The 22,620-nt window shown below is 41.8% G+C and overlaps 1 protein-coding gene across 2 annotated transcripts; it reads left to right on the forward strand.

Annotated features, from left to right (window-relative positions):
- Positions 1-1,270: 1,270 nt before the first annotated feature.
- EXOC3 (exocyst complex component 3) lies at positions 1,271-19,355 on the forward strand. Of its 2 annotated transcripts, none has more exons than XM_072152901.1 (13): positions 1,271-1,391; positions 2,153-2,297; positions 2,852-3,071; positions 4,818-5,499; positions 7,614-7,731; positions 9,156-9,281; positions 10,631-10,731; positions 13,059-13,169; positions 17,560-17,707; positions 18,418-18,543; positions 18,640-18,801; positions 18,946-19,073; positions 19,162-19,355. In XM_072152901.1, exons 2-13 carry the CDS (start codon positions 2,154-2,156, stop codon positions 19,346-19,348), a joined length of 2,253 nt encoding a protein of 750 aa, XP_072009002.1. In that variant the 5' UTR covers positions 1,271-1,391; position 2,153; the 3' UTR covers positions 19,349-19,355. The 2 variants fall into 2 exon arrangements, with proteins under 2 accessions (XP_072009002.1, XP_072009003.1); XM_072152902.1 differs by lacking the exon at positions 1,271-1,391 and adding an exon at positions 1,402-1,528.
- The last annotated feature ends 3,265 nt before the right edge of the window (positions 19,356-22,620 follow it).

Genomic DNA, 22,620 nt, shown 5'->3' on the forward strand with positions numbered 1-22,620 from the left:
GTGGGTAAGGAGGACTATGTTTAACAGTCTGTTCCAAGCATTAAAAATAGCCTCCTCAAACATCCGGCATGGTGGAGGGGGGTGGCTTTCATACTATGTCATATATGCATTACAAAGTGGAATTGACACACACGTTCCATCTCTTTGTCTTAATTTTTACAGCTTTTGCTGTAAAAAGTCTTTGGGCATAATCTGGCACCCATAACCATCATAAAGTTTACTGTATGCAATACTTTTTGTTATATTTTGAAAGAACAGGCTTTTTGAGACACATAGAAACCAAATGTGTTTATAAGGTTTTTAAATGTGCCACAATGGGACAAATAGGTTATCAAGGATGATCTGCCTATGGTAACAATGGGAGGCTATACTTAATGTCCTCCTGCTCCAGGCCTCTGCCTGCAAATTGTCTGCTGCAGTGACATCATGTCTGTGACACTTCACCAGTCATAACCTTTTTGAGCCTATTTTTGTTTGAGATCCACATTGCCATGATCTTCTCTGCTGTGGAAGAAGCGCGGGTGGGGGAGAGCACAATGCGGGGGAAGGAGAGGTCCAGGTTCAGGAGGTGCAATGCTCAGGGATTATAAATGCAAGTTAGCTGTGTTGGAGGCTATAGAAAAAGGGGCATTAGGAGGAGGAGGGGGGGGGGGTGACTACAGAAAATGAGGTAATATAAGTTGGGCCTAAAATGAAGGAGGGTAATATATGCTGGTGGGTCACATAATGGGGTATTTTATATATGGGCCCCACAAGACAGCATTATACAAGGTGGAAACAGGGGGGGGGGGGGTACTACTGTCCAAAAGAAAGCTTAGGTCTCTTTTCATTTAGGAAAAGGTGGAAGGGTCTACCATGGATCCGCAACTTCTCCACATGTGACCCCCACAGGCATACTCCATAGAACCCCCATGTGACAGACTACACCCCATAAACATAGTCCTATCAATAAATAATGCATAGACCCAACAATGTGACAGACTACGGCCCATAAACATAGACCCCCAAATGCGACAGACTTCCCCCAACAAACATACAGCCTGCGCCACACATACAAATAGCACAGATGCCCCCACCCACAAGACAATCTGCAGAACCTTTATGGTCCATACGTGACCCCATACATGTACAGCAGGCTCCTTCATGTGACACATTGCAGCCACATATGTAGAACCCTGCAGACACAGCTCTCTTATAACACTGCAGCTCTTCAACATACTACACGCAGCTTACGGAGAAGACCGGGAAACCCCGCCTTTATAACCTCTGTCACATGATCTATAGTGACACTTGACACGTGACATCATAACTGCTTCTGGTTACTCGATTCTAGAGTCTAGCCGTCAACTTCCGGTAGTGGCCGTTACAAGACTGAGCTGCGGTGATTCCGGGTATGCTGTGTTTGTTGTACTCTGGTGCACTCAGCGGTTGTGTGCGTTTCCCCTGTCCCCTCCATTAGCACAGTCACAGAGGCACCATGTAGTATGGGGCCATTATGATGCTTTTGAGGTCCAGTGGGGAAAAGCAGGTGTGTCATTCCTTCCTGCTGCTCGGTGGTATCTGTAGGCTCTGCAGTGTAACCCTATGAGGATTGTGCCTCTTATCCTCAGGCCTGTTCCTGGATCACACACATTATTGTATACATATCAGCGCCCTGCAGTGTAACCCTGGCTGATCGTGTGGATTGTGCACATTATGAGGGCTTAACGCAAACCTGTCCCCACGAATGGCAATAGCCTATTCTATGCGTTTGTCAGCGTTCTGAATAATGCCACTACTTTATTTATGAGGGTATTCCCATTTCAGTAAATTGTTATTGCTTTTATAATCTTCCAATATACTTCCACATAGTCTTCTAGATCTCTGCTTGCTGTCATTCTATAGAAAGCTTCACTGTTTGCTTCCAGTGGACAGAAGGTTTCCTCCCTGGGTAGGGGTCAAGCTGGCTATATATGTACTGCATATCTGCCACCTATTTGGAGGAGAGTATTTTGGGGGTCATCAGGCACTTCTCTGTGTGTAAATGCATTAGCAACAAATGTTTAAAGCAGGTGGAGTCATTTATGGCATTATTAATCATTTTAGTAGGGCAGCAGGATTATTTGAGATGTTTATTTTTTTTTTTCCATTTCTTCTTTGCCATGTATTCCAGTATGGAGGAGCCGGACAGAGAGGCGGTTGCCACTGCAGTGCAGCGAGTGGCTGGAATGCTACAAAGACCAGATCAGCTGGATAAAGTGGAGCAGTATCGGAGAAGAGAGGCTCGGAAAAAAGCATCTGTAGAGGCCCGACTGAAAGTAAGCACTTGCCCAATCTGTCCTATTAGTCCACCTTGCATCAGTTAGATTTGATGCTGCAAATCACTATATTTATGCGGATCATAACACCATAAATTCTGGGCCAGTTTGTAGCGTGACATTGCAAATTATGAGCCCAATTCTTTTCAGGCTGCATGCCACAAGCAGAAAACTACAGTTTAACACATTAACCCTTCTTTAAGCAGACATGTTTGTGCCTTAAAAGGAACCTATAAATGAGATTTGTGACTAAACCACCCACAGTTCCTAATGGAATACAGTTTTATTGTCCCAAATAATCCAATATTCCATTCTGTGCCTGCAAAAAAATAAACCCCCAAACTTACCTTGGTCTGGAGCTCTCGGCGCCTGTGCATTGATGCAATGATGGCAGTGCGTGCAGTGTATGTTATCAGAATGATCTCTAGGTAGGTATTGTAACAGGGCAATTTGGGACATAAAACCAGAGGCTTCTTTTTTCAGTCCTACTTTTCCAGCTCCAGGAACACTCTTAAGATGTAGGTAATGATCTGTCATTATATTATTATTTACAGGCCGCAATCCAATCACAACTTGATGGCGTGAGAACAGGGTTGAACCAGCTTCACAATGCACTGAATGATGTCAAAGACATCCAGCAATCTTTGGGAACCCTCAGCAAAGACTGGAGACAGAGTATAAATACCATTGAAAGCCTGAAGGATGTAAAGGATGCTGTTGTCCAGCACAGTCAACTTGCTGCAGCAGTTGAGAACCTCAAGAACATTTTCTCTGGTAAACTAATTGCTAAATATTAATGTACAGTTTTATAGATGAATTTCCAACCACTATATTCAATTACAATACATTTGCTTCTCATTTAGGGTTGCACCGATACCAGAATATTGAGTGTGATGCGATACTCAATAACAATACGATACTTTCAAGAAAAGAAAAAAGTATTATCAGGCTCAGTCTGATCACATAAGCCTTTCCATTGAAAGACATGTGATCAGTAACGGTCAGCCAGTGATTTGCCAGGAGAAGCTTTAGTGTTGTATGACAGTGTGGTATATGTGTTGTAAAGGTTATCCTAGCAATGTTAATATAAAATAGTATACTAAATAGTACAATTTAGGGCTCATGTAGACAGGGGCTTTTGATGTCCGCCTGCTATACTTTTTTTGTGGATGGTAAACGGACCCGCTGTTTCCTTTGGGTCTGTTCACATGTCCATTTATTTTCATGGACGTGCAGAAAGTGAGAAAAAAATTGCAGTATGCGTTATTTTGTACATCCATATGGATCCACAAAAAAAATGTGCAGCACATGCATGTCATCTGTATGCAGTGTTATTTCTTCACATGTTGCTAGGCAACCAACTGGGCAGGGTAAGAAGTAGATTAGAAACCCATAAGCTTTTTTTGCATATGTGAAAAAAACGGAAACAATATGGTCTGAACACAGACATCACGTCCACATTATTTGATGAGCAGTGGACACGCCTGTCTGAATGAACCCTTTATTTTTTTTGTCATGTAATATGCTTATATTATATGCATAAAATCCTCTCATAGACAACCACTAAGCCCATAGTATCATGGTATATACGTCTGGAAAAAGACGTCAATCAAGTTGAACTTTTAAGAATTAAATAAATGTTTTATCCCCATAACCCGTGATATTTTTTCTCTCCAGAAAGGCATCCAGGCCTCTCTTGAACACGTACATAGAATAAGCCATAACAACCTCCTGCGGCAGAGAGTTCCATAGTCTCACTACTCTTACAGTAAAGAACCTTTGTCTATGGTGATGGTAAAATCGCCTGTACGGTGTAGAATCTACACCTTTAGGTGTAGAGGATGACCCCTTGTCCTGGCACAGGCCTAGTTTTAAAAAAGAGCTTTGGAGAGATCCTTGTACTGTCCATCTTTTTTCTAAACTGAGTAATCCTAAATTTTGACATGTGTCATTGTATTCTAGTGCCCCCATTCCCCTAATAATCTTGGTTGCTCTCCTCTGCACCCGTTCCAGTTCTACTATGTCCTTTTTATCCACTGGTACCCAAAACTGTACACAATATTCCATGTGTGGTCTGACCAGTGATTTAAATCGGAAAACCTATGGAGAGGCTGGTTGCATCTAGTAAGTAAAATAATAAAAAAACAACATTCCCACCTCTTGAAAGAATCTCCCTTTGGTCTCAGTATTTAATATTGAAATCACATTTATTCTGCACTTGAAAACTGAGCCAATCTCAATCTGTGGCAGTAAAATATGAATGAACAGCATGTAACTGGGGCCAGGGTTTGGCCAGTCGGTTAACGGCAAAAATAAACCTTATATTAGCAATTTCGGTCGAATGGATCACATGTACTTTGGACCCTTCTTGCACAGTTATTCCATAGGTAAATCAGAATTATAACTTGTGAATACCAGGGTTGGTATAATTTTGTTCTGTAATATAATAACTTTACCAAAAACAATACGTGATAGTATTTCCTTCTGACTAAAACTAAGCTGTATTGTGTTATTTTTCAGTGCCAGAAATTGTAAAAGAAACACAAGATCTCATTGAACAAGGGGAACTTTTGGAAGCACATCGCAAACTGATGGACCTAGAATGTTCTCGTGATGACCTGATGTATGAGCAGTACCGGATGGATAGCAAAAACACCCATGACATGAACCTAATTCAGAATTATTTTGGGGAGGTTCAGCATCTCTCTGATGAGCTGGCTAAACAGTTGTGGATGGTCATACAGAGGTCTATAACAACTGTTCGCAAAGATCCCACCTTGCTTGTCTCAGTTGTGCGTATTATAGAGCGAGAGGAGAAAATAGATCGCCGTATGATGGACAGGAAGAAACAGACTGGTTTTATCCCGCCAGGAAGACCCAAGAAGTGGAAGGAAAAGATGTTTCTGGTTCTTGAAAAAACAATCGGAACCAGAATTGAGGGCAGTCAGGCTGAAACAAGAGAGTCAGATAAAATGTGGTTGGTCCGCCATTTGGAAATAATCCGCCGATATGTGCTGGACGATCTCGTAGTAGTGAAAAACCTTATGGTGCAATGTTTTCCACCTACTTACAATATATTCAATAAGATGTTAGAATTGTATCACCAAGCTTTGTCTTCTCGGATCCAGGAGTTGGCATCAGAAGAACTTGAAGCCAATGAGATTGTCAGCCTCCTGACTTGGGTTTTGAACACCTATCACAGGTAAGGTGAAAGGCTCAAGCTTGTTTATTATACTGTCATGTACTTAATATGACAACGCTCTATTCCCCACTGTGTGTTCACAGCTGAAGTGATGACTCACTAGGGGCAGCTAGTGTCTGACTTGTGACTAATATGCCATAAAATTACAAATAGAAGCCACAAGAACTGCAAATAATTACCCTGCCCCACCATGCCTGGTGGCCAATATGAAGGGGAGGGGTGCTGATATAGTCTCACTCTTACAGGAGGCTTGAAGTGGTATTATCGTCGGGAGATTCACAATTCATTCATCTCGAATATTGAAACACTCCTTCCATTGTATGTTATTCAGGGAATTCAGACTTTTCATTTCACTTGAACTGAACTTAAATAAACAGTAAAAATTACAAACATGTTAGGTATCACCAAATCCCGAAAAACACTTGATCTATCAAAGTATAGAAACCTGTTATTCCTGGCGGTGAACCCCATAACGGAAAATACCAAAATGTCCGTAAACCCACTTTTACACCACTTTACATAACGAAAAAATGTCATAAAAAGTGATCTAAAGGTTGCACAGTCCTCAAAATGGTAGCAATAAAAATTCTGGTCATCTCGCAAAAAATGAAGTTTTACACTGCTCCATAAACCAAAGTAAGAAAAAGGGGTTTTTTTTGTACTTATTTTGTTTTTATTTTTTAAACTGTATATTTGGTATCACTGTGATCGTACCAAACCAAAGTAGACATATCGTGTGGAACGCACAGTGAAAGTCCTAAAAACTGAGCCCACAAGAAAGTAATGTAAATGCATTATTTTTTTTTGCCAATTTCACCACATTTGAATTTTTTTCTGCTTCACTGTACACGGCATGGAATAATAAATAAGGTTATTGATAAGTAAAATTTGTTATTCAGAAAATAAGCCCTCATACAGCTCTGTACAGGGAAAAATGTTCTGAATCTTTTCAAGTTTGGGAAAGAAAAATAAGTAAAAAATATGCTGCAAAGCAAAGGCTTTAAAGGAAACCTACCACATGAAATTCAACTTGTAAGCTTCAAATACCGAGCACCAGCTCAGGGCGAGCTGTTGCCGGAGCATATTTTCGTTATTCTCCTAAACCGCTGTATTGCGGTTTAAACACTTTAGTAATCTTTATAGGTGAAGCCGGTTCGCTGCACCGTGCACGTGTGACGTCACCTGCTCTCTAGCACTTCCTATTTATGGAACGCGTACCACGGTGCGGCGAACCGGCTTCACATATAAAGATTACTAAAGTGTTTAAACTGCAATACAGCAGTTTAGGAGAATAACAAAAATATGCTCCGGCTCCAGCTCACCCTGGTGCTCGGTATTTGAAGCTTACAAGTTGAATTTCACGTGGTAGGTTTCCTTTAAGGTCAATATTACACTACATTAAAGGGTGGGGCAATGGGTGTGGTTTCGGAAAAAGGGAAGGGCTTTTATCCCTCTTTCTCTAACCCAAAGATTGGGAGGTATTACTATTTTTAAATCTGTCATTTTATGATTGTATATTTTTTAAAATGTTATTTAAGGCAGCAATATTCTGGAGCTGACTCATTAAGGTCTATGGAGGTTTTCCAAACATGCCCCAGGTTTGAGCAAGGTGTGAAATCAGTATAAAGGTGTTATCTGCTGTCTTAATCCTGATGCAAAAGAGGTGATTGTTTTACAGAAATTCCCTTGAGAATTATCATGTGTCAGTCTATTAGTAAACCCACCGTCCAGAGTGAGGATTTCTCCAAACAGCAAGTCCGATCCAGCATCAGATTGCACTTAATGACGTATTTCATTACATAGAATTGCACTTACAATGCATTTCTAATATGTTTACAGTACATTAACATATTTACACCACATTAACAGTGCTTTAAGTAAACTTGATGGTAACACTGTGTGAACACAGCCTTATTGTAGTACCATAAAAGCCAAAAATTGAATGGTTCAATATTTGGTTGAATGTACTGTGCAATGTTTGGATGTCATGGAACTACTGTCTACTTAACCATGTATTTAGATGTAAGGCTCTAATTGTACTTTTTGATTTAGTTTTAGTTTTTGTTTTTTTATACTTGCATAAAGAATGAAGATTATTATTTTCTCTGTCTTAGTTCAGAAATGATGGGTAATGCAGATCTCATCCCAGAAGTTGACATAAGGACCATGAAGCCACTACTTTCTCAAGATGTTGTGGATCAGCTTCTCCATAAGTACATGGCAACTCTCCAAGTAAGATGTCATTTAGCACCACAAAGTGCCTAAACATTGGGGCAAATGCACTATATTGGAGTGCACAATCTTGATCGGTCCAAGGGGAGCATCATAATACCACTCAAGTTCAAGGGGCTACACCAGATGCGCCAAAAATCACAGTACAGCACAAATGCCACACCAGAAACCAAATACTGCATTTGTACAATAACTAATGCAGACCCAAGAGCAGATTAAAAAAATACTGCGCTCAAACCAGACAATAATACAGGAGATCCCCCTCCTCCCCAAAAGACACACACTAGCAGATGTATAATACGGGGGACCGGTCCACCCCCAGTCTAGGCTGGTCTTCCTGATGCTTTGCCCTAGATGTATGTGCTGGCGTAAACACCCAGGGCAGTTCAGTAACTAGGAGCATGAGAGGAGCCGAGTGGTGATTACAGAACAGTTGACATGTGTTCACTGCTCGGTTGTTGCACTGCCCTTTGTCCGAATGGTGACATTTACAGCCCGAGCAATAAGCCGGGGCAGTGCAGGAAATCTCAGAAGTAGTGAGGACTTGTCTTGCATGCTCACCGCACCAATCAGCATGGTGTCCTGTACCAATTAGCGCTGCCAGAAATGGGCAGAAACTTGTGACTCTTCAGGCAGTAGGTTGTGCAACCCTGCACTAAACAGTCTCATACCGCAGCAGGTTTATCATTTCAGATAAGGGGCTGTGATAAATCTCATGGAGCAGACTATCTGATGTAACTTTACATCTCCTACAAGTTGCTTTAGTTTATGACAGAAACTTGCACAAATTTGCAATTTATACCATGCTCGCTATTAACTATGCTGCAATTTCTTTTTGCAACAACTTTTTTTAACACAAATGCAAGTGTGCTTAAAACCGTTAATGTATGGAGTTAGTTAGAATTCTTGCACATTTTGCTTAGTATATATCTCCTTCATTGTCTCTGAAGGTGACAGAAAAAACAAAGTGGCAGAGTGTATTGACCCTTTTAAGGACAGATTTATAGTCATAAGACCCTATAGTCATCAGAGATGTGCCTTTTTATTAAAATCTCATAAAGTAGTCAGCTGCACCAGTACTGGAAGGTGGGTGCTCAACCAAGGATTGATTAGTCCTTAACAAAATAAATGCAAAAGAAAAGGGTTTACTTTATTTCCATCAATAGGGATATCGCATTATTTATATTGCATAATAAATCTGCAATTTGCCTTTGAAAGACATCTGGAAATTAGGTCCAGATACAGGCTTGCTGCTTTGTAGTTACTGTAGTATGATATAGAGAAAATAAGGTAATGTAACATGTACCAAAGATAAACCCTATATACTTTATTTGTGCCTTTTTATACAGACCTCTCTACTAATTTCCTTTTCTTCATCATTCATTTTGAGGTTATAACTATAGCTTTTGTTTCCACCCTGTCAGTCAAATATCATTGCGTGGCTGAGAAAAGCCTTAGAGACTGATAAAAAAGACTGGGATAAAGTCACAGAACCTGAAGCTGATCAAGATGGGTACTACCAAACCACCCTGCCAGCTATCGTTTTCCAGGTAAATTATGATCACTTTGCTCTAAAGCGGATATAAACCATAGAAGATATATATATATATATATATTTTTTATTTCAGAAGTGAACAGTGCAGTTGATTAAAAGTTAACTCTGTAGTATACATTATTAAGGGGGTATAAAACCCTAAAAACAATAACCTTTAATATGTTTAAAATTTGTACACAAGGCACACACTATGCTCCCAGAAGAAAGCACAACCTCAGTTGTTGTCGTGTCAATATCTGCATGTTTCTGGTCCCTAGTCACACAAGAAGCATCAACATTTGTGTGTCCTGGTTCCTAGTCACACAGACAAGACATGCCCAGAGTGTAGACCGGCCATATATACATTGAAGCAGTGAATCACTTGGATAAACACCTTGCATAGCAAAGAAATGTTACGTCTTAACAGCAGGTGTCCAATCCGTCCGTATGCTGGGCTGTCTTGGAAAATAGAGCACAGTACAGTACCTTCACATGGGAGACCAGGTATCCATGGAATAACCTTGTTTAATCGGGAAACAATGTACTGTCCCTACTATCCTCGTATTTGACTCCCGCTCTCACAAAAGCAGTACCGTGAACTGTGCCCTATTATAAGTTATAGTGCCGGGTCATAAGAATGCACCGCAGGAACTGGTCAAGGCGGGGACACGCTCAGCGTTTGAACTCATGTGCCCATCTAGGGGTGTGGTATTAGATGGGATATTTCTCCTGGTTGGGTGAGCGGTCAGATTTGATGCAGACGGCAGAATTGGTAGGAGGTACCAGTACAATGGTCTCCTCGGATGGACTTTCACTAAAGTTCACCAGATTTTTAACGCCGAACTGGCCATCATGGAGCCAGCCTGTTCTATCCTATCATGTTGTACATCTTCGAAAATAAGTTCTGACCAGAGCTCCCGATTCTCTTGCTCCCTTGTGTCCTCCTTCTTCCAAAATGTCACTCACAAAATAGAGTAGTTCACACTCCTCCAGCACAAATTCCTGAATCCTCCAATAGAAACATACCGCTATTCAGAACAACACTCCTGCGTTTCTCCTGTGACCTCCAACATGGGACGCCAGAACGACAGCGAGAACGTGTAGATAGCGTCCCATGTTGGATGCCACTGTTTGTATTTAAATGTGTGTAAGGATAAGATTAGTTAGGATATTTGGTTATGCTTCTATGCATTCTGAAGGGGATCTTCTTACTTTTTAATGCTTATGTTAACTGCATGCTGTGGCAATGGCATTATCAGTTAGAAGCCAGTATAGCACATCATGAAATTTTAGCAATTCATGTGGTGGTCCACCTGTTTCTTCTTTTTTCCCCCCCCGCAAGTAACAGATGCTTGTTTTCTTTAGATGTTTGAGCAAAATTTACAAGTGGCTGCTCAGATTAGTGAAGAGCTGAAGAAGAAGGTTTTACACCTATGCCTACAGCAGATGAATGCATTCCTCAACAGGTATTAACTGGTGCATGTTTCCGCACTTATCAATTTGCATAACTGTAGAACTGTTGCCCTTTTCTAGTAATAGTTTCTTAAAAGGTCTGAAAGTGGATGTGTTAGCCTCTCATTGGCTGTATTGTCAGCACATCGGTGACAGTCTATCATGCACCTCCAGCACATGTCCCTAGGATGCACCCTGCATTGTAAAGAGGATGGCTGCTTTACCTCATGTTTTAGTAATGTATGTGTAAGTGTGGGGATATCGGGCAATGTACCACTATACATCTATTAATAGTTCTGTTCTTTTACCTCATTATCCAGGCATTCCTGACAATAAAATGGCTGCTGAGGGAGGGTCATGTGAACTCTGATAGCCCTGCTAGGACCTTATCATTGTATTCATGAATATCATATGACCCTCCGTCTACATTTTATGGACAGGAATGTCTGGCTGATGAGGTAACAGACAGGAGGCTTCACTTTACATATCATGAAAGCTGAGCAGAACTTTTACTAGATTGGTAAATTACCTAATATCCTGCCCCACAGACTCTTACACACTTTCCAAAAACATGAGGAAAAGTAGCCAACCCCTTTAATATGAGACATTTTTTAGGGCTGGCTTTTTGTGATGCCACTGCATATCCCCCAACTTTCTCTTCAACACTGCACTTGGTTGTTTCGGATAACCTCGTTCACAATGACATAATGTAGATTACAAGACTGTAATGGCATACACTGGTTCCCTTTAGGGGAACAAACAAGTCCTATAAATAGAAGGAACACAGCCAGCGCTCACATCTTCTTCTGAACCAAAAAAATCTTTATTCTTGTGGCGACATCAGAGATACAGACAATGAGAAAATGTGAGTGCTGCCCGTGTTCCTTCTATTTTCATGAATACTGGTTGTGCTGTGGGATTGTTGCACCACAGGCAATCCAGTGCTGTGATGTCTGAATAAGTACCTGTCATGCTTTAAGGAGGAAAAGGGTAAAAGGTAGTGCCACTTTTTCCTTTTTTTTTTTTTTTTTTTTTTCCTTTCTAGAATAACAGTATATGACAAACAAGGTCAATGTTTGCTCCATCCTTTACCCAGCGTATTTACTCACTCCATCACACCACAGTATGAGATCACGGTTTTCATGATGTTGCTGCATACTGATGACATAACAGCATGTGTCTGACTTGCCAAGGTGTGATGTCAATAACTGATGTCCTTTTCATATATGTATATCATTTTAATAAAATGATATTTTGGGGGAATAAAGATGAATATGATGGGATACAAGATCAACAAACATGTTCAGTCATGAACTGACCTTTTTGTGATAACCTCCATGTTTTCGGAAATTTTAGTGAGATGTGCATACATGTACATTTCGCCAGCGACCTAGTTCCTAATACAAATTTTGTTTTTCCACAAACTCCACCCCAGACAGAGTGTGCCAGGATGTAGGAATGCCTCCATACTAATCACAGCTAAAATGGGCATTTTGCACATTTGGATTCATACTTTGCTTTCCAAAAGTCCATAACCATTTGTCTTGTATAGAATTGCATAAATTTATTACTCTTGTATTGTCAATATTTCAGTTAAAAAACCTGCCCCTGGTTGGTTCTAACCATTGTATATTAGAAGCACGCACGTTTTCTAGTGAAAGCTGCTATACCTATGGTCTTTGTGTTTCCCAACGAACTTGGTGAGAAAAGGATTTCCCAGGTGACTGTAAAAACGATAATCACTGCTATCATTGCGGTCACAGGGACCATGGGAACTGTGATACACAAAAAAATATTTTTCCCTAAATTTAATCTTTGAAGGAAGGCTATTGGCTCTAAAATCCCCCATTTTAAATAGAGATTAGAATAATTAGAGATGTCAATCCTTGTGTAGTAATGTTCGGCATAGAAATAAGAGGGTGGGTCTGCTAACAACAATGGCCATTTCCCCGATGCATGGAGTATATAAGGTAACCTAACAATGCTGGTTATGCTTGTGGGGTAATTCAGGAGCTGGTTTCGGACAAACTTTTGACTATTACCAGCTTCCAGATCATCAATCACCCATAGTGAGCAATGTTTGCCCCATTTTGAATATATTTAATTATTTAATCATTGACCACTGTGAGTGTAGTTACCGCAGCCCCATAAAAACCAAACCTGATATATCCTCACTGCCTAATATACACCATTTATTGCCAAGTGCGAAAACAAAAGGTTGCATTCGTTTTACCTTGTGTATATGCTGATATTTTTTTTTTTTTTAAATAAATTTTAAGGATCAATTTACTAAGTAGTGATTTCTTTTTAAATGTTCATAAGATCCTGTCTCTCTTTACAGGTACAGTGAGGAAGCGCAGCTCTATAAAGAAGATCACTTGCGTAACCGGCAGCTTCCAGCATGCTATGTCCAGTATATGATCGCTGTCATTAACAATTGCCAGACATTTAAGTAAGTTTTTTCCCACTTGATGCATGCGGCATTGGGGGACATGTATTAATGTGTCTGTGTTAGACCAGTGCAGAGTAGAACTAGACAGTTTCCTGCTGCGCCAGATTGATTACTGTGTCTGATGATTAACTCCTTTTGCGCACCACAACGTACTATAACATTGTGGTGCTGCAGAAGTTGTATGTAAAGATCGCACGGGCCGAGCTCTCTCCACATATGCCAGATGTATAACATAAGTGACAACTTCCTATAGCAGCTGTGGTTGGCTCTGAGCGGACATCTTGTATTCCCGATCAGGTGACAATTGGTTGCCATGACGGACTACACTCTCCTAGAGACTTGTAGGCCTGTCATGTATACTGATCTCTAATAGCCTGCCATCAGAAAATCTACAAAATACTGCAATTCAGAAGTATTGCAGCACACTTAATGAGCGATCAGAACCCCCCTGAGAGTAAAGTACCCTAGGGGCCTGAAATAATAGTAAAAAAAAAAAGGAAAAGTTTAAAACACCCCCTGTCCCTATTAATTAATCATTAGAAATCGTAAATACGTTTGATATTGCCATGTCCCAAAATGCTTGTTACCGTATATACTCGAGTATAAGCCGACCAGAGTATAAGCCGAGACCCCTAATTTTACCACCAAAAACGGAGAAAACCTATTGACTCGAGTATAAGCCGAGGGTGGGAAATGGATTGGTCACAACCCCCCCCCCCCCCAGTATATAGCCAGCCCCCTATAGTATATAGCCTGCCCCCCCAGTAGTAGTATACAGCGCTGCCCAGCCTGCCCCCCAGTAGTAGTATACAGCGCTGCCCAGCCTGCCCCCCAGTAGTAGTATACAGCGCTGCCCAGCCTGCCCCCCAGTAGTAGTAGTATACAGCGCTGCCCAGCCTGCCCCCCAGTAGTAGTAGTATACAGCGCTGCCCAGCCTGCCCCCCAGTAGTAGTAGTATACAGCGCTGCCCAGCCTGCCCCCCAGTAGTAGTAGTATACAGCGCTGCCCAGCCTGCCCCCCAGTAGTAGTAGTATACAGCGCTGCCCAGCCTGCCCCCCAGTAGTAGTAGTATACAGCGCTGCCCAGCCTGCCCCCCAGTAGTAGTAGTATACAGCGCTGCCCAGCCTGCCCCCCAGTAGTAGTAGTATACAGCGCTGCCCAGCCTGCCCCCCAGTAGTAGTAGTATACAGCGCTGCCCAGCCTGCCCCCCAGTAGTAGTATACAGCGCTGCCCAGCCTGCCCCCCAGTAGTAGTATACAGCGCTGCCCAGCCTGCCCCCCAGTAGTAGTATACAGCGCTGCCCAGCCTGCCCCCCAGTAGTAGTATACAGCGCTGCCCAGCCAGTATATACGGTATATCAAAATATAAAAGCTGTTATTCTAGACCGTGAACATTGTAACAGGAAATAGCGCCCAAATGTCCAAATCGCCACTTTTTCACCATTTTTCCATCCATAAAACTTTGAATATAAAATTATCAAACCAAATTGACTTAAATGAAAACGCAAGCAAGTGCCTCAAAAAATGACACCATACATGGGTCCGAAGAATGAAAAAGTTATTGGCTTCAGAATTTGGCAAAATAGCACTTTGGATTTTGTACAAAAGATTAACATTTTTTAAATCTACTAAAACATTATAAAACCAAAAAATGTGTTATTCCTGTGATAGTACAGATCCAAAGAATAAAGGGGAGTTGTCATTTGGAACGCACAAAGAAAGCTGTAAAAAAAGATCCTACAAGAAAATAGCGTAAACTAAAAGGACAAGGTCCAGGCTTTCAAGGATACATCAAAACTTAAAGATGAAGCCAGTAACTCTGGCTTCCGTGGTTTTTCCTTTTGTGGCAGTGATCAGGTCTTTGATGCCATGTTGGTCAAGGAGTGGAAACGCCCCGACAGTCATACCCCATCCACTAAGCATGAGAAGATAATTTTACTTTGCAGAAGACTCTGTCTCCATGTGGTGCATGCCTCCAGTTGTTGATCACCAAGTGATGTGCCTTTCTAGGGCTACCGCTCTTCCACTGGCTGATGCAGATTTTCTTTCGATCCATTAAACTAGAGGATTGATTATTTTTTCAGATGGCATTCGTTGCAGCAGGATAGGCTCTCCGACCTGCCCTTGCCACATCCTGGTAAGCAGCCCTGTCTGGAGGACAACCCTTAAGAGTTGCTTGGCCCAGAGACCCACCTGAGTCACTCAAATACCTAAAGGAAGAGAGTAGTTGAAGATGTGTCCTCGCCACAACTGTGTCGCACGTGACCCTTATGTGGCGCAGCTGCGCTAGCCACCATGCGACACAAATTGGGGAGCGTTCCAGGGCTCAGTCGGACACTGCGTATGCCCCAGTGTGTCTAGGATGGAATTTGGGAAAACGCAGCAAAGGGTGAGCCAAGCCATTTGTCCCATATGGCATGGAACCTCCTATCCTTCTTCCTATGAATAAATGACCACTTTTTGAGCGGGAAGGTGTTTTGATCACTGTGTTGATCCAGTCACTGGGAGAGGGGGGGGGGGGGTGCAGCCATCCAGAATCTCTATATAATACAGAGTTTCGGTAATAAAAGCTCGTTCTGCAGTGGATTGGAACAATTCAGGGTCTACCAGAAGGAGACAGAGCTTTTGGTCGTTGGGGACAGCCACTCCCATTTTATCGAACAGAAATGTACAAACCTGTTCCCAGAACCCTCTAACCAAAGGGCAGGACCATAATAGATGGAAGAAGGTTCCTGAAGTCTCAGTAAGTTTTGTCCTGGCTTCCCGGACCTTTGTCCAAAATGTTCTCACTCTACTAGTAGTTAGATATGCTTGGTGGAGTCAATTGGGAAATGAGGGCCCTTCTCGTGGTCTGCAGGAGGATAAGGGGAACAGGAAACTGTGTGTTTATAGCAAGGCGGAGTTGAAGATATGGCAGGTGTAAGGAATTTGGCAAGTCATAGGAATCCTTTAACTGCTGAAATGAGTGGAGGACTCCATCAAAACAGACATCCCCCTATATATAACACATCCCCCTGGCTCTTCATCTATCCCAATTAGGCAGTAGGAAAAATTTGGAAAGTGCTGGGTTATTCCAAAGGTGAATATACTTGCAAAAACCCGATAGCATAGTAGTGGTAGCGAACTCTTCCCCACAACAAAAGAAGTTGGAGTAGCAAGGTGAATGCTCCTTTGGTCCTTCTGTCTCTTCCAAATAGGAGATGGTCAGGTGAGGTATGTAGACTAGAATAGGGTTTACAAGAAGTACCATGGTGTGTGGTTTTTTTTCAAGGTGGAACATCCAAAGGAAGTGGGACAACTGGGCTGCCCTATAGTAAAGCTTACTACTTTATAGTAAAGGGTGAAATTGGGAAGTGACATACCTCCCAGGCTTTTATTTTGAATACGGTACATAGTGCAAGGCTTTGGTGATATGGGAGTGGATAAACTTGAATGTTTTACAGGGATTAAAATGGGTAAGGATCGGAAAAAATATAAAAACCGTGGTAGGGTCACCATTTTTATTGTATGAATACGGCCTAACCAGGAGACAGTGGGCTACGATCATAGTTTGGAATTGTTGTAATAGTGGTGTGTAGTTCCAGTGGAAAAATGTGGACCTGTGGTCCGTTAGGCGCACCCCAAGATATGTGATGTAGTGTGGTTGAGTGAATATGGACAAATCCATGTACATATCCCAGCTAGGACTCAAGAAGCACTAGTAAATTCTTTCAAAGTCCTGATACTGAGTTGAAGCTGGCAAGGAGTTGCATTAAGTTTGGGAGGGATGTGTGAGGGCTACTAGAAAGACTTACTTTGTAAGTATCGTGTGTGGTTTTAAAGCCCTGTATATCGGGTTTTGCCTGTATGGCTGCGGCTAGAGTTTCCATAGCCAGAGAGCAAATAGGGCTGGGAATAGGGGACAGCCCTGGCTTGTACCTCTGGCAATATGAATAGGTGTGGGCCGCATCGTAGGGAGCTTGAGATGGGCATCTGGGTGAAAATAGAGAAGTTTAAGGGTGGATATAAAGGCAGGTGGAAATCTATAGTGTTCCAGGACTTTAAATAAGTATGGCCACGACACGGTATCAAACGCCTTTTTTGTATCTAGTGAGGGCATAAGCAAGGGGTACGAGCATGGTTTGCTGCATGTATAATGTTAAGGTTCTTGCGGATATTGTCTGGGGCTTGTAGAAGAAGATAAAACCTACCTGATCACTATGAATCAATGTTGGTAGCAAAGATTTATTTTTTATTTTTTTAATTATGACCTTTGCATATAAGAGTTTGGTAAAGTACCTCCTTTTTCTTCATGTTAGTGTTTACCTTGAGTTTGAAAAGTTGCACTGCACGTCAGACAGAAACCATCAATTCTGTGTGTTGTAAATCGGCCTGCATGTTTTGTCTTGTAGAGAGTCAATTGTGAGCCTTAAAAGAAAATATTTAAGAAGTGAAGAGGATTTTATGGTATCTGGCTCCACAAATATGGACTCCATATTGGACACCATAGCCAGTGATGGATGCAGGAGTCTTCTTGATGAAGTATTTATGGATTTAGAGGTGAGGATCCATTTACAGTGTGTTTGTTTTCATTCTTTGGGGATTTGAGGGTCCATGGCCTGAGGGCCTGTAAATCTAAAGTTAAATGCTGCATTAATGTGGTATTATGCTCAGTGTCTGCTTCTGCAGGTCCCAATCTACTGTCCTCTTGTGAGAGGATGTGATATGCCATTCAAGCTTAGCTCACTGCTGCAGCCAGTCACTGGCCTCAATGGTATCAAATGATATGTCACTGAGGTCAGTCAATGATGTGCCACGTTCATATATGAGGCTGCAGCTAGATATGCTCCCAAACAACTCATCGCACTACAACAGCAGAAGGGGAGTTGCAGCAGCCAGGACTTTTGTGGTCTGATACAGGGATGTTTAGATATATTTGTTTTCCTTTTTATTTTGCCGCATTATGTTAACTGAAAAACCCATTTTGAACTATTTATAAAGCAACTGGTTCCAGAACAGACAGAATTGATCTGATTAGTCCAAATTGATTACTTGCTAGTAGAATAATCTATTTATCTTGCCAACTTAGTAAAACATGTGAGCTTTAATTATGAAATAATATTTACATAGTGCCATCATAGTTCGCAGCGCATATCAAACAGTGACCTCCACTGTCTAGAATGCTTGACCATTCTCTTACTATAGACAGCGATCACTTTGCTCACCATCAATTCACACTAATTTGCTAAAGTTTATTCTAATTTTTTTAGCCACATTTAAATGACCTGATGACAAGGAAATGGCTTGCTGGCGGCTCTAATTCTGTAGACACTATTTGTGTCACCATAGAAGACTATTTTAGTGACTTTGCAAGAATTAAAACACATTACAAGCAGGTATGTATTCCAACCATTAGACCCTCCATCCAGTTGGAGACCTTTGTGAAATCTGATGATGATATATAATTATTATTATTTTTTTTTTTTTAATAGAAAATGACCATTAAAGCACACAGGAAAGTAGTGACCGAATATATTAAAGCAATAATGCAAAGACGAATTTGCTTCAGAAATGCTGACGAACGCAAGGAGGGCGCAGAACGCATGATTAGGGAAGCGGAGCAGTTTAAGTTTCTGTTTAAGTGTCTTACATCTGTAAGTGTATGTGACAGACAGCTCGTTGTAAATATTCATAAAGTATGTAGGGTTCTGATGCGAGTATATGCTCTATAGATGGTTGCATTATGTTGATTAAAATATCACTACAACCGTTACTGAATCCCCAATCTTCTTTTCTAGGGTTTTAGTGAAGAGACAGATGGACTTTGTGATACAATTATTGATATTGCTGAGGTTATAAAGCTTACAGACCCTTCCCTTCTATATCTGGAAGTTTCCACCTTGGTGACTAGATATCCCGATCTGAGGTAACTTTCTGTTCTTTGCCCTCCTGTGATGTTATTTATTTTCTTTGAATTCTAGCTGATGACATTTTCCTCTTTTTCTGTCTTCCAGAGATGATCACATTGCTGCTCTGCTCGCAATGAGAGGAGATGCCAGCAGGGAAATGAAACAGACAATAATAGAAACTGTTGAACAAAATCAGAGTCAGAGGCAGCAAGGTCTAAACTACACCCCAATATTTAAAGACATAATAGTGCCAAGCCTGCCAACATTGAGTGTGCCAAAACTTCTCAAATAGCATTGAACTGCGTGCCTTCTAGTCTGGTTCTTACGGGGTGTCTCCCAGCTCGCTCACAAATACATATTACATTGTGTAGAGCATTTCACAAGCTGTCTAGACCTGTATTCATGGGTTTCCCAGTGATTTTGTTGTTTTTAAAGAATATTCAGTTTTTATCTTTATGCAAATTAGTTTCTTTCTGCACCAGGAAAAGAACCATCCATATTGGTGCTAGTTCTTTTCTTTCTATACCTCCCAGAAACAAGCAATAGGTACCTTTTGAACAAGGATTACATATTTTGCAGTAATAATGTGTAGAAAGAAGAAAATGTGTGCACCAGAATGGATGCTTCCAAACTTCATTTGCATAAATCTAAACCCACAATTTTCTGTAAAATCATATATCATCCAAAATCCTAAAAATTTGCCATTCACAGTCAGTGATGGTCTTTTAGCGTAAATTCCCCTTTTCTATTCTGGCATCCGAGAACAGCGTGCACTATGTGTTTCTGTGAGGGGTTCATAGTAAAGTCTCTCCTGATTTGGCTCCAATAAGAAAGTCTGTCTTGTCTCTATTATGAGTATACACTCACCGGCCACTTTATTAGGTACACCATGCTAGTAACGGGTTGGACCCCCTTTTGCCTTCAGAACTGCCTCAATTCTTCGTGGCATAGATTCAACAAGGTGCTGGAAGCATTCCTCAGAGATTTTGGTCCATATTGACATGATGGCATCACACAGTTGCCGCAGATTTGTCGGCTGCACATCCATGATGCGAATCTCCTATTCCACCACATCCCAAAGATGCTCTATTGCAGTGGTGGCGAACCTATGGCACTGGTGCCAGAGGTGGCACTCGGAGCCCTTTCTGTGGGCACTCAGGCCATCACCAGAGATGACTCCAGGTATCTTCCTGCAGTCCCAGACAGCCCTGTGCTGTGCACAGAGCTATTATAAAGTGACAGCGCTACCTGGGACTACTGGAGGAGTGGGAAGGTGTGGACAGATCTGGATTATCATTGTAGCTCCTGCTCCGGCCCTGACAATTCTTCCTGTTTATGGGACCCTGGAGGGAAGCTACAATGACCATCCAACTTTCTTCTATTTTCTGCTTAATTAGAGTCCTCAGGGTGCTGGTATCAATGAAAGTGACAGAGCAGGGAGTATAAATCACAAATAAAATTTCTGTGCTGGCACTTTGCGATAAATAAGTGGGTCTTGGTTGTAGTTTGGGCACTCGGTCTCTAAAAGGTTCGCCATCACTGCTCTATTGGATTGAGATCTGGTGACTGTGGAGGCCATTTGAGTACAGTGAACTCATTGTCATGTTCAAGAAACCAGTCTGAGATGATTCCAGCTTTATGACATGGCGCATTATCCTGCTGAAAGTAGCCATCAGATGTTGGGTACATTGTGGTCATAAAGGGATGGACATGGTCAGCAACAATACTCAGGTAGGCTGTGGCGTTGCAACGATGCTCAATTGGTACCAAGGGGCCCAAAGAGTGCCAAGAAAATATTCCCCACACCTTGACACCACCACCACCAGCCTGAACCGTTGATACAAGGCAGGATGGATCCATGCTTTCATGTTGTTGACCCCAAATTCTGACCCTACCGTCCGAATGTCACAGCAGAAATCGAGACTCATCAGACCAGGCAACGTTTTTCCAATCTTCTACTGTCCAATTTCGATGAGCTTGTGCAAATTGTAGCCTCAGTTTCCTGTTCTTAGCTGAAAGGAGTATCACCCGGTGTGGTCTTCTGCTGCTGTAGCCCATCTGCCTCAAAGTTCGACGTACTGTGCGTTCAGAGATGCTCTTCTGCCTACCTTGGTTGTAACAGGTGGCTCTTTGAGTCACTGTTGCCTTTCTATCAGCTCGAACCAGTCTGCCCATTCTCCTCTGGCATCAACAAGCCATTTCCGCCAACAGAACTGCCGCTCACTGGATGTTTTTTCTTTTTCGGACCATTCTCTGTAAACCCTAGAGATGGTTGTGCGTGAAAATCCCAGTAGAACAGCAGTTTCTGAAATACTCAGACCAGCCCTTCTGGCACCAACAACCATGCCACGTTCAAAGGCACTCAAAGCACCTTTCTTCCCCATACTGATGCTCGGTTTGAACTGCAGGAGATTGTCTTGACCATGTCTACATGCCTAAATGCACTGAGTTGCCGCCATGTGATTGGCTGATTAGAAATTAAGTGTTAACGAGCAGTTGGACAGGTGTACCTAATAAAGTGGCCAATGAGTGTAGCAATAGAATAAAATTTCTTTTAGAAGTGTTGCTCTACTATGGAAAAAAAATTCCAATCCTAAAAGAGATGCACCAACTATTTCTGCCAAGAGAAAATACTAATGAAAAACTGGTTTATGCACATCCTTTTTCACTACACAAAGTAAAAATGCAGCAATAGTAGATGAAAATGATGCACTTTGTACTGTTTAACCGGTTCGCGACCGCCCGCCGTGTATTCACGGCGGCGGTCGCGTCGCGCTGCATGGAGAGGGCTCACGGGCTGAGCCCTCTCCATAGCCGGTAAGTCTTTGCTGCATATTGCAGCAAAGGCTTACCGGTAACACCCTGCTAGCACCGATCGCGGGTGTTTTTACAGCGTGGGCTGCCGGCAAAGCTGCCGGCAGCCTCAAACAGATAGCGGCGAATGGGCGCCGCCTTCTTACCTGGGATCGCCGCTCCCCGTGACGTCATCGGGGGGCGGCGATCCGTCTCCATGGTAGCCTCGGGTCTTCCGAAGACCCGAGGCTATTTCGTTTTAACCCCTTCATTACAATGTGCTGATAGCACATTGTAATGAATGAGGAAGAAAATCCCCATATACTGCCATACTGTAGTATGGCAGTATATGATAGGATCGATCTGACAACCTAGGGTTAAAGTACCCTAGGGAGTCTGAAAAATAGTATAAATAAAAATAAAAAAAAGTTAAAAAAAAAAAATTATAATAAAAAAACCTAAAATTTCAAATCACCCCCCTTTCCCTAGAACTGACATAAATATAAATAAACAGTAAAAATCATAAACACATCAGGTATCGACGCGTCCGAAAATGCCCGATCTATCAAAATATGATAACGGTTTTTCAATGCGTTTAACCCCGTAACGGAAAATAGTGCCCAAAGTCGAAAATGGCACTTTTTTGCCATTTTGAAAAACCTAAAAAAATCTATAAAAAGTGATCAAAAGGTCGTACAGTCCTAAAAATGATATCACTGAAAATATTATCAAATTTCGCAAAAAATGACACCATGCACAGCTCCGTACACC

Source organism: Engystomops pustulosus, chromosome 5 (assembly GCF_040894005.1).
Source record: "Engystomops pustulosus chromosome 5, aEngPut4.maternal, whole genome shotgun sequence".
NCBI lineage: Eukaryota > Metazoa > Chordata > Amphibia > Anura > Leptodactylidae > Engystomops > Engystomops pustulosus.